The sequence below is a fragment of the Equus przewalskii genome, chromosome 16 (genome assembly GCF_037783145.1).
Source record: "Equus przewalskii isolate Varuska chromosome 16, EquPr2, whole genome shotgun sequence".
NCBI classification, from domain to species: domain Eukaryota; kingdom Metazoa; phylum Chordata; class Mammalia; order Perissodactyla; family Equidae; genus Equus; species Equus przewalskii.
In genome coordinates this window covers 21,055,997-21,069,158 of record NC_091846.1, presented here as the reverse complement: position 1 = coordinate 21,069,158, position 13,162 = coordinate 21,055,997, and the positions used below count along the sequence as shown (strand labels likewise).

General features: G+C 37.0%; 1 protein-coding gene across 6 annotated transcripts in view; it reads left to right on the top strand.

Annotated features, from left to right (window-relative positions):
- LOC103559735 (uncharacterized) overlaps positions 1-13,162 on the top strand; it is a 77,850-nt gene that overhangs the window by 54,819 nt on the left and 9,869 nt on the right. For all 6 annotated transcript variants that reach the window (XR_011527815.1, XR_011527816.1, XM_070578155.1 and 3 more), the window contains one exon: positions 5,271-5,430. Coding sequence is in view for 4 of the 6 variants with exons in the window: in XM_070578155.1 (XP_070434256.1) it covers positions 5,271-5,430 (160 nt within the window). In the remaining 2 variants the exon portion in view is untranslated. The remainder of the gene's footprint in view (positions 1-5,270; positions 5,431-13,162) is intronic.

Genomic DNA, 13,162 nt, shown 5'->3' with positions numbered 1-13,162 from the left:
GCCAGTTCATATGTTGAAACCTAATCTGCAATATGACGTTATTTTGGAGGTGGGGTCTTTGGGAGGTGATTAGATCATGAGGGTGGAGACCTCACAAATGGGATTAATGCCCTTATTAGAGAGACCCCAGAAATTTCTCTTGCCCCTTCCGCCATGTGAGGATATAGTAAAAAGACTGATGTCTATGAACCAGGAAGCTGGTCCTCACCAGACACCGAATCTGGTGGCACTTGGACTTCCCAGCCTCCAAAACTGAGAGAAATAAATTTCTGTTGTTTATAAATTACCAGTCTGTGGTATTGTGTTATAGCAGCCCAAATGGACTAAGACAATGAATGAATGAATATATGAGTGAAATGCCATCATTTCTACTTCAAAATGTAATTGAAGAATGCCAAGCCTGCTAATATTTTTATCAATAAAGACCAATGTAAATAATCCATTTAGTGCCTCATTTTCATCACCAGATTCTTTTGGCTACTCGTGGTCCTATTTGCCTTCTTTGAACATGAACTTATGAAGCATTTGGCTTTTACAGTCCAATTTCCTCTAGGACTGTTTTCAGTTAATCAGGAAAAGAACCCAAGTGAAGTCTGGGAAATTGGCAAAATTCAGGCTGTTTTTGGGGGATAGGTGGTAGGATAGGACAAAAGGAAAGAAAGGAAACCGTTTCTGTGTAAGAATCACACGTGATTAACTTTAAAAATAAAATTTATTTTTTACCTGATTATAAAAATAATAAAATAAAAATAATACAATTTCACTGTAGAAGATTTGGAAAATCGGTAAAGCACAAAGAAGGAAATAAAATTTACTTTTCGTATCATCATTCAGAGATAATAATGTTATTGGTGTCCATCACTTCAGTCATATCTTTATACAGTAGAATTTTTTTCCAAATTATGGTCATAGCCTAATATGTTTTTAATTTGCTTTTACCACTAAATAACATATGTGAATACTTCCTATGTTATTAAATATTGTTCTATAACATGATTTTTAAAATTTCTGCATCATAATCTATAGGAGGATGTACCCCATTTCGTCAAATTTCTTACTTTTGAACATTTGAGTTTTTTCCATTTTTTTTTCACTATTACAAAGAGTAAGACATTGAGTATTCTTTAATCTTTTTGTGTGTCTCAGTATTTATGGTATACGTAAGCCTTTTTTAAGGCTTTTGGCGCATATGGCCCAATTGCCCTCCGGACTGGTTGTGCCCGGTGAACTCCTGCTGATGGCGTATGCAAGTTCTTGCTTCTCACGCCAGAGATTAACTTTTCATCTGCAGTGACTTTCTGGCTATTTATGATCAGTATCTGACAGTGAACACACCACTTTCCTAGCTTTGGGAAGGAAGAGAAGGTCTTGAAGGCCTGGGTGTAGATACTTCCCAGAATTTACAATTAAAAATCTATTTCAATATTTTTCTTAAAAAGCAGCAAAGTCTGAGGTAAACTGATTAGCTGGCTCCGTGGCTGCTGCTCTTAATGCCTGGAGGGCATTCTCAGTGTTTCCTTCTTGACTTCAGAGCCTCATTCTTGGCCTAAATGAGCTGTCACCCCAGAAGAACCTCTGCCACCATGACCACCACCGCTTCTGAACTGAGTCTGTCTTTGGCTGTAAATTTGCCTTGGGGATTTTTCTAGAAGTTAAATTTATTTGTGTGGAGGCTGAAACTAGTCTCTTGACCACATGCGTGATATGAGTCACATTAGAATAAAGATCTAGAAGGGTGGTAAATTGTTCTGCCTAAATAGCAGCAATAATGGCTGTGAATATTAGCATTTATAGCTACAAACACTCTTTCTCCTAGTCCCTCTCAGTTCAATATGGGTTTGACATTTTTTTCATGATCTGTACACAAAGAGTGTATGTGTGTTATTTTGGAAATTTTGAACAAGTGTTCCATATGTTGTTATAGTATACTGCTGTAACCAAATGTTAACTCAACATACACACACACGCACGCACACACTTTACCCGTTTAGGGAAAGAACTCTGACTTTTTCTTTCATTGCTCACAAAACCGAGAAATTGGCAGAATCTTTAACTTGTAACTTGGCAGTATTGCAATTTACAGGCAAGAAAGGCAAGCCAAATTGGGTGAAAATTGTTTGAGAATTTTTTTGAGTCGTAGACAGTGAAAATCATGTAGCTGAGTGTGCACATTCGGACGTTTTCTGCTTGATTTTTAACCACATTCATTGGCACTGCCAGAGGCAGTTAAAGCATCCCAGTGAAGGCGTGTGATGTCCAGGGGAAAGTGTAGGGATTTATGGCCATCCTATCCATGCTGTTAATGTTAAAATGACTATTGGTTTGATTGTTTTGAAATACTGATTGGGGAAATTTGAAATGTGATTTTGTCTGAGTTTCTTAAATCCATCTTAATCATGAATTGTGTAAACATAGACTTGGGGTTTGGGAGGTCAAAATCAGACATGTTTTCAGGCCTGAGCTTTTTCTATGGGTTCCTGGAACATTCGTGGTGCCCAAGACACAGCAGGAATCTGACAACCCTGAGACTTTCCCCTTTGAATGCTAGGGGCTTTGAAATCGTCTTCACAATGAGGGAGGATTCATGAAGTAATGAAAAGCTGTTTCCTTTTTAAGACGTTCACACAGCAGCACAAACATCTGGGAATTTATTTAAATGCTCTGGTTCCCTGAATTACCCCTTTCCTTAACATACATTTTATTTATTTTTCCAAGGGGGATAAATTTCCACTTTGTGTTTTTCCCAGTTCAGTTGTGTTAGGTTCCTCATTTTAGCATTTAGGTTGCTTGGTATTTAAGGACATAAGGCAGGGCCCTATCACACAAGCTATCATTTGGGGTGAAGGGGATGTTGTCAGCTGTGAAGGGCAGAGTGGTATTTGTGTGTGGAACAAGTTTCTTTACATTAGAGTTTCACTTCTTATAAATTAAATAAAGAAAGAAATGGCTAAAAAGATCTAGTGTGTCTTTTAAAAAGTAATTAAGCAATAATATTGACTCAATACTGGAGTTAAGCAAATTTGTCATTCTCTTTCTCCTTTTCAGAACTTAATTCCTCTTTTCAATTTCAGAAGTCATGAGACTTCTCTTTCTTGTTCTTTCCCTCACCCTGCAATGTCTCAAATAGTGAAAAGGTATGTGTGGTGGAGGGAGGTGGTGGTAGGGCTGTGGTCAGAATGTTCAGGAAGCTAGGATGAGAGAAACCAGCTTGATTTCTGCACTTCGAACAGTTTATGTCTGTTTAGGGATGTGAGATCTGGACCAATGTAAAAAGTTGGACATACTTAAATATTTTAATATGTAACATCAGATGATATTACAGTCAGTGCAGTGTTTATAGCTTCCTGGATTGTCGATGTAGCTCTGTCTCTTTTTCTGTTTTACTTGTCATATTTGTAAAACAAGTGTGGTTTTAAATGTTCAGGATTGGGCTATTTTTGACTAATTGGACTGTATTATCATATGTGGCTTGTCAGTTTCAATGAATTAAAATATGAGAAAAATGTGAAATATGTTGATTAGTATCACTATACTAAATAGGATTTAATCTAGTTGATTTATTTAGTAGGCATTTTAGGATGTTACAATGACTACTGTGAACTTCAAAGGGTTATAAATAGCAATTGTTATAAGCAGCATTAGACATGAAAGTGTGGGGACTGGGCTTAACAGATACAAATTTAGTGTTATAACCAGGCAGTTCCTTATTTGAATACCCTGCTGCAAGTTTGAATACTATTCATTTGCCCTCATGTCATAAAAGTAGGTGGCAGAACATATTTTTTTAAAATTCTGGCTATATGAACTCACTAGTTTGTTTATTTAAAACAAGTCAAACAGTAGTTAATTGTGATTTATGGCCACTTTTTCCCCCATTGATTTAATCTCTGCTTGCTTAAATAAATGAAAGAATATTCTGGATTTTGCCTTCTCCACCACAAATTTAGGACTAGTGTGAAGTGAGACTATGACACTTGACTCTGGGGAGGTATATATTTGTACCTTGTTACCTGGGTTCTCTCCTCAGTGTTTCTTTCTGGTTCAGATAGAATTATCAACTTTATATCTAGGTCTGGTGAAAAGAAAACTGAGAGGGAGGGGCCTCCCAGTCCCCTATTTTCTGAAATGTCATGTTGCCTGACATGAAGGAACACACAGCCACACTCGAGTACCCTGTAAATGTCCATGGTTATGCCGAGTTCCCAACTGGGAGAGGATGCCTTGTGAGGAAATATAAGCCTAAGCCCTTTTGAATGTGAGGATATGTTGCAACAAGTCTCAAAAGTAGTTGATTGTTGAGGGCCGGAATTACACATTTGGCTTTGTGGTTCACAGAGCCAGAGCAAGGTTTTCATTAGCAAGGGTGAAAGTGCCTAATACTCTGTTATGTCAAACTTACTTGGTTAATGAGAGGAATGAGAGTTATGGGTGTTTCCGTTTGTTTTGCAGGGGTGTGTGTGTGTATGTGTAGAGGGTGTTTGGTGAGAGCCAGGCAGTGTGAGAACAGTTCTGGGGGTCTGATCTCATTGGGAACAACTCCAAGTTTCTCATCTGACCCTGGTAATCTTTGAATATCACTTAGCACAGTACCTGGCTCTTAACAAATGGGTCTGCTTCATAGCTGCAATAGAAATTGACCACTCTGCCATGTGGTCACCTTCTCCCTACCCCCCATTTGGCCTTTCATCCTTGGGTTTGGGTCACAACCTTTGGGGAAAGGTGGAAAAAATCAGGATGGCAATTATCCCAGTGATCTGGATTCTAATTAATTAAGGTGTACTTTTTTTGGGAATTGTGCCTATAGGCATTTTGTGGGAAGGATGCATTTCTTAATGAATAAGTCTGCCTCAAGCTTTTTTTGGACCCAGGAGGAGATATAAAAAATAATTAGCTACAAGGGGCACTGTTGAAAGTATAAGATTTACACTCAAGCCAAGAACTTTATTTGCATATCAAATAAATGACACAGTCATGCTTGATGTCTCAGAATCTCTAGCTATCATAATCAGTAGAGAAAGTGAAACCAGATGTTTTCATTTAAGCTTTGAATTGTGTTACTATTAAAATAAAAATCAAGTTTCCTTAAGTATCCTTTTAGGTCCAATCTAATCATTTCTCTAGATAGAATTCTCAGAAAGGCCAATGGGATTTTGAGAGTGGAACCTGAATTTTGCTGTGTTTAACAGTTCTCTGTGAAGCTATGTACAAATTCTGTCCATTTGCCATTTTGCTGTACGTTTCTTAAAGTGCTATTTTTGTTGTGGTTTCAGTGATTCTCATCCAAAACATAGCAGCAACGTGTCATGGAAAAACACTGGACTGGGAGAATCAGCTCTCGTCTCAACTCTTCCATTAAATGAAAGATTTGAGCTTTTGGAAACCACTTTAACTCTTTGGACCTCAGTTTCGTCAGCTTCATCGGTCTGCTATGTAAGCTCTCTTCTTTCATCTAACATTTTAAGTCTTTATTAGAATACGCATATCATAGTGAGCTAAAAGGATACTCATCTGTAGAAATTTGACATCTCAAGCTTCTGAGTTACAGAAGGTGTAAGTCTTAGCGTTAGAAAAGCAAATACCATTAACTTATTGAACTGATAATTTAAAAAATTTTTAATGTATTAAGAATAATATTTAATGTTTTTCACTTATGCCAGTGATCTATGTTCATTGCAGAAAATTTATGAAATTCAGAAAGAAAGAAAAAAAATGATCTTAATCTCACCACTCAGAACTAACCAGTAATATTTTGATATATTTTCCTTCCTTTTGACTCTATTTCCCTTAGATTCTATGCCATATATGATTTAGTTTTACAAAATTGGGATCATATTGTTTGTGCTATTTTATATCTTGCTTTCTTTTTCACTTGAGAAAACGTTGTGAGTTGCTTCCTACATCCTTATTCTGAAACATGATTTTTTAAAGCTTTTAATTTTTGTTTTTGAGCTATAAAACATACTTGCTGGATTAAGATTTAAGCAATAACTAGTTTTATAAAGCAGAAAATTAAACTTTCTGTCTCTCCACACACTGCCGACTCACTCTCTCTTTCTCTGTCAGATTCCCTGGAGGGAACTGCATTTAAAGCTTGGGGTATATTCTTATAGTCGTTAAAAAAAAAATGTAAGTATATAAATGTATGTCTGTGTGTGTGAGAGTTTTTTCCCTTAAGTAAGATCATTCCAGTCACACCACTTAACACTTTGTGATTTTTTCAGGCAGCATCACGGAGTGGCTATTTTCTAGTCAGTGTGTGCAGCCGGTTACCCCACCATGGTGGCTACACAGTGATCCCATCTATGGATGCTCGTTTTTATTTAATCAATCTCTTATTGCTGGGCATTGTGGTTGATTTGAAATTATTTTATTTTTCTTTAAAATGTGCTGCATATATATCTCGTATCCAAATCTTTGGGTGAATCTTTGATTATTTCCCTGGGATAAATTCCTATATGTAAAATGACTGGGTCAAATGTTATATACCTTTGACTTTTGATATGTATTGCCAACTTTCCTACAGAAATGTCATCCTGGTTTACATTTCCACAAGCCATGTGCAAGAAGCTCTGTCCTGCCCTTTTACGACTCTGAACTAGTCAAAATTTAAGGCAAAATTTTCGTAATCATTGCACTAATTTTTACCTCCATTTTAGTCCAGGACATTCCTTTCAAACTATAGGGAAGAAAAGTAATTCAGATTCTCTGGTGCCATGATCATCTTTGATTCTTCTGGTGAGTCTTTGTAAAGGACCTTTAGGAATTTTAAGTTTCGCTATACTATATTTCTATTTTTATTTAGTATGATGAACCCGTAGATTACTAATTTATATGTTCCTTCTTTTAAATTTTGAAACTGGCTAGCTTATATTTACTTTCCTATTAAAATATAAATTCCTTTGGGAATGATAACATTGTAAAGGATATTGTCATTTATATTCCAGTAACTGGAGTCTGGTTTGATGGAGCTTTTAAAAATCCTTACTAGTAGGGGAGGGGATGAAAGCCCAAGATCAGTGGGTAGAGTGCCTTATCCTAGGGGAAGGGTCGTTGGTGGAGGAGGAAAAAGGGGATGAATGGAGATTCATTGTAATAAATGGCAATTTAAATACATTAGAGTTTAAAATGACGAAGGTTCAAAGCCTTTTCTTAAGTGTATGACAGTAAAGGTAACCATATTTTATATGCATTGAATAACACACTTTAGCGCTTGATTTTAGTGAATTGTAACCATTAGTAGCAAGCCACAGTATCATTCAGTCATTAAAGAAAAGTCATGTATTACATTTTAGTTGAATGTTTTCCTGATCTTTAGATTTTGTGACTCTGGAGATACACCCCAGTTACTGCTATGTCTTTTTCCTTGGAAAGAGATTTCCCAAATAGGCCATATTTTGAAATACAGCCAACAGCATTTTAATATAGCACTCTACTGTGGGGATTCAGTTTATGACAATGGAATGCAGCAATAACTAGTCACAAAGGAATTGAGATCGTGGTCTAATGGGGAGCAGGTTCAACCCTAAGCCGGCATGCATGTGTTTGATTTCTGGCCCTGAATTAATTAATAGCCTGGATTACTCTGTGCAGGTAATGTAGGTCATTACGATGTAGACATCTAATAAATAGGGATGGAATCGAGCAGTTCAGTGTAGGGTCCTAACACTCCATGATAGCTTCATTAAATCAGGTGGTCAAAATACAACTGGATAAAAAGAACACCTGAGCACTGAGTTCAGTTTATGCCATAGAGACAGGCATTTTATTCTCTTTGCCTGAGTTTCTCCAGCTATGGCAAAATCTTGGTACCAATAAGATATGATCTAGAATCTATGACCTTATTTCTTGGTTCATTTATTCAGCAACGATTTGTTGGCCATGACTATGTGTCAGGTCCTGTGCTACCCACGTAAATTTACAGTGGTAGGAGTCAGAGGAGTCAGGCTGGAAGATACACAGAAAAGGAGCCCACCCTCCATCTAGCATCCCTGAGTTCTGCATTGCAATGCAGATGCCCCAAGCCTGCTGAGAACTTCACCCTTGGCTTCACAGCAGGAGGGAAGGGCCGTCTTTGCAGTTATCAGTACCTGAACTTTCTTTCAGTATGCAAAATTTGGATATTAAAACTATCCCTGTCCTCATCTATCTTGATTCATGAGTTTCATTATGATACTAATATCGTTAGTCATTTATTTTACAGATGGCAGCAATTTGTTTTTGATAAGTAGCCCAATACCTTTTCAATCAGTGAGAGACCAACTTGTCCACACAATCCCATAGTAAATTAAAGACACATTCATACACCCAATTCACAAATGGATGCAGGAACACGCATGCAACTGTTAAGGTACCCCGCCTTGGTCCTTAATAATAGAATTTGACCTACAGTTGAGAAATACAAACTGAACCACATATATTTGTGGAAGAAATTATGCCTTAAGGGAAAAAAAAGGTCTGAGGCAGAAATGTGGTATTTGAGAAACAAGAATTTGTAAAACACCCCACTTTGTCTTTCTCAAAATTGGCACAACAGAAGCGGCATCTTGCCAAAGTGTCTTTAATCAGTATTTAACCTTACTGAGGCCACAAATTAGGGAAGCCTTCATCTTCAATCTTGTGAAAACCTTTTTTCTTTCTTTTTCTTTTTTTAAGTATCCTGTCATAATCAAGAGTAAAAAATTTAACTTCATACATCTGAATGCATTTATTCTTGGATTCTTATTTAATAAAAATTTTAGAAAAAGGAGCCGGCCTGTTGGTGTAGTGGTTAAGGTCACGCACTCCACTTCAGCAGCCCAGGGTTCATGGATTTAGATGCCGGGCACAGACCTACACACTGCTCATCACGCTGTGCTGTGGCAGCATCCCACAAATACAACAGAGAAAGATTGGCACAGATGTTAGCTCAGGGCCAATATTCCTCACCAAAAAGAAAGAAAGAAAGAAAAAAACACTTGTAAAGAAAACTCTCAGTGTGTTGTGTGTGGCACATTCTTTGAGGCACAGGAACCCAGGGGGCTCTAAGAAACACTTTGACGTCGTCAGGACTTTCTGTCACCTGGGATTTAGATCAAAACTGCAAGGCACATCTGTCCATCTCAGGACAAGGAATGTTTATCTCAGGCATTGATTATGCTCTATGTCTTGATGAAAGATTGGGATAGAGTCAAACCGTGTGTCTTTGTGTGTGACTGTGATATTTGCATTTGCCATTTATTAGCTAATGAGTTACTGGAGATTTGTGTTCTTCTGAGTCAGCCGATATTATGTAGCTGTTTTATTGCAGTCTGAAGTTGTACTGAAGAGTGCCTTGAACAGCATGTCAGTGTTGAGCAAGACTGACATTCACAAAACTTGTAACTGAATATAACATTATCCAATGCTAGTCTTGAAAATACAATGACTCTGCAAGAAATTGTGGAAAATTTAGAATGACTAAGACTTATATTTCCGAGACTAGCTTGGCTTTATGAGTTAAGTTCCAGTGTATCTTTCTCCAGTTTTCCGTCGTCCCATCTTGCCATCTCTAGACCCTGTTGAACAGCTCTCAGACCTCCACTCCTGTCCACTTTAAAGCCTCAGCTTCTCACATTTCACTCTCAGTAGTCCAGGGCTATTACATGGAGAAAGAAGAGAATGCAGAGGAAAGACAAAAGATTGATCAAAAGGTTGGAAAAATAGGGCTTCTGAAGGTTAAAGGAGCTAGGATTATTCAGCTTGGAGGAGAGAAACTGGTGGCTGGCTTGATAAAACTTTTCAGTGTATGAAGGTTTATTGTATGGAGACTGGTGTTCTCCTTGCTGCTGAGAAGAGAACAGAAGGCAAGGTCTTTCACTTCAGCAGGAGGAGGCTAGGTTGGATGTAGGGAAGAATTTCCCAAAAGCGAAGTTAAGCATTGGAATGGATTACTGTGGAGTCTCTTTTTCTGGAGATGTTTGGAAATAAGACAGAAGCTGATATGGGAGGAATGGTTTAGATGGGTGGAGTCTTGCCTGTGGCACCAGAGCATCACCCAGATGACCTGTGGATGCCCTTTTAGCAGATGTCGAGCCGGTGTTGACTTTGCCACAGGCTTGATTTTCTTGGTATCTAACTGTTATTTGGTGGGAAGTAGTGATTGGTGCAGGGGTGGAAAGGAGGTAAAAGTATAGCCTTGGCACAAGCTAAAACATACATAGCCCTCCTTCAAAGAATTCAGAGTGAATGAGGGGAAGGCCTATGAAGTGTGAAGGGCCCTTGTAATTTTTTTCTTCTTTTTTAAAAGCCTCAAATACTTTTTCCCTCAACAGTATAGCTTCTATGTGTTCATGAAAACTGCTCCTTCCTTGAAGTTTTCGAGATATAGAAGTATGTATGTATCTCTGTAGAAGTGTTTCATTTAGTTTCTTATTAATAAACTAATTAGATTTTAGGATTCTAGACTTGGATGGACACTTGGGGAGACTATTTAGTTTACCACAGGGGAAGAGTTTTTCTGACCTTATTAATAATCCCCAAATTGTATTGCCATGACAGTAATAAATATATAATTGTAAATATTATCATAAGAATTGAAGTAAAATTATGTTAAAGGCAACTCAGTGTGTTATTTTTGTTAAATAAGCTGTTACTACAATACTTTCTACTGAATTGAACTTTTCTGTTTTTTTTAAATTTAGTTCATCATTTAGACGCCATCTAAGAGATTTGATAATATTTACTCAGTTTTAAGTACTAAAAATTTGCATACTGGCTAATAAAATATTCTTAGTTGCTTCGAACACAATTATTGCAATAGAACCACAAGAAGGGATTGATTCAATACTCAACGCTGATTATGAAAACACACACACAAACACACACATACTAAACCACCTATAAACCCTTTGATCCTGAATAGTTAAGATGAAAGATTATACTACTGCAGTTTTTAGTCTAGAGATTTTTCACTTTCAACTATTTTAAGAAGTTTTGAGATTAAAACTGTGTTTTAAACTTTACTTCTGACATAATTCTACAAAAATGTCATTAAAGAAAATGAAAGTAACATTTTACTGTGCAGCATCAGACTGATGAACTTGGTATATTTTTTCTCTTTTAGTCATTTCCTTTAATGCTCCATTCACAAAGATTCATAAAGAAGCAACTGCAGAGAGGACGTGCTTTGGCAGGCAAGGAGGGGCTTGTGCTCAATCTCCCACCCCACTGTCTAGCTTTGAACTATTAATGTAAAGCCCAGAAACCTGAACTCTTACCTTTCCCTTCCACAAGACGGGTAACCAGACCTATTCAAATTAATCTGGTGAATGTTCAAAAAGTTAATGGGTCAGTCTGATATTCTTAGGGCTTCCTAGATTTTCTTTGTTCTTACATGATACTCAGGTCTATAAAACCTGATTTGTTCTTAGGAACACCAGTAGACTGCTTGAAGTTGGATTTTTCATTTAAAGAATATAACAAATGGGGAAGTGAGGGTGAGAAACCAGAGAGAGTTTGATCCTTCTGGCCCAGGTAACAATAGTTAGTCAAGTCAACAAGTCTTTCAGCTTTGCTAACAATGGCAGCCTGACGCTTGGCTTTGCTCAGTAGTCTGTATGTGTCCTCTCTCTAATGAGAAAAGTCATGTGTTAACGGAATATTTTTTCAGCTTTTAAAAATCTACTGGCAGGTGATCCCTATTCCTTGAAACAGTTTTTGAAAGGAGCAAAACTAGAATGTTTGATGCATCTTATGGGTCCGTGGTAGAGTTCAACACACGAGTACACACACACACGTACTTGTTCTTAAGACTTCTATGTGGTCAAGGGATCTTGCTGTTCAGAACTCAAAAATTGGCCTAATAAAAGACACGAGACTACAGTACTTGCTTTGTTTGTTCTGTTTGACTGAACCAAATGTCTTCAAGTTTCGTTTTCAATTTTTATCGTAAAAACTGTGAAAGCAAGGTATTTGCTTACTCCTGGGATTTGATTCCATCTTAAAGACCTGGAGAAGAAGTTTTATATAGGTTTGAGAAAGCTGATGTTTTATGATGCATACATAGCACAAGGTGTAAAAATGTAAAGTAAACCAGTAAGAGTAAACAACAACATAACAACAAAAACTTAAAAAATATTCAAAGTTGAATATTAGTACATCTCTCACAGTAGAAACCTAGACTTTTAAATAACTACTTCCTGCATTTAATATGAGAAATCTCGAACGTTTGCAGCTAACAGTTAAAAGATCTGGTGTGGTTGTATGTTTCTGTCCTCTCGTTCATGTTGGCCAGCTGTTCATATATTCAGATTCATTAGGTTCATGGGAGAATTTCTAGCACGAGCTCTGGTATAGCATTCTGGTTTCTCTGTCTTTGTGATGCACATCCTGTTGATGCTACTCATTATGGCAGAGAAAGGAATTCTTTTGTATTATGATTGTGCTACTGATATGCACTTGATAACTTTGGCTAAGATAATCATAAATCAGGTAAAGCCAAGAGTATTTTACCTTTTTAAACGAGCTATACGTTCCCCATGTGCTCAGACTAAAAGCTGTCTTGTAGGATGAAAGGGATGAGAAGTTTCATGGGAGATCATTTTTAAAGGAAAAAGGAATGATAGATAGAGTTAAAAAGCAACATTAGAAACTGTTAAAAGACTATCGTTTCAATGCAAATAACATCCAAGTTATATAAAAAACCCTGTGTATGATATGTTTATTATTATTAGTTTTCAGGCTTCTCAGTCTTTGGGGAGTTTGCTGGCCTGGATTTCTAGTTTAGTAGAGTACATTCAGCTGCATTGTGCACTTGAGTTCTGTGGAACTGTTGTGCTTTATCCCTATTTACCTCATCCTTGTGGGCAAGCATCTGCTTTTGCATCTTACTTCTTGGAAATGCAGCTGGATTTCTGGAATTCTGTGGCTGTCTGGTATTTTCTCCTGAATATTAATATAATTAAATTGTACCGATGGTTCTTTTTTATCTCTTCAAAATGAGTATACCCTAATAGTTTTTAGATTATAAACATGATATAGTTATATTGTAAAAATATGCAAACAGCATAGAAAAGTGTAAAGATTAGCAATACAAAAGTCCCAGAGATAACCACTGGTAGTATAATAACGTATTAGTGATCATCCTTACAGATGTCTCTCAATGTATATATATATTTACGTATAAATATATATAAGTAAATACTCA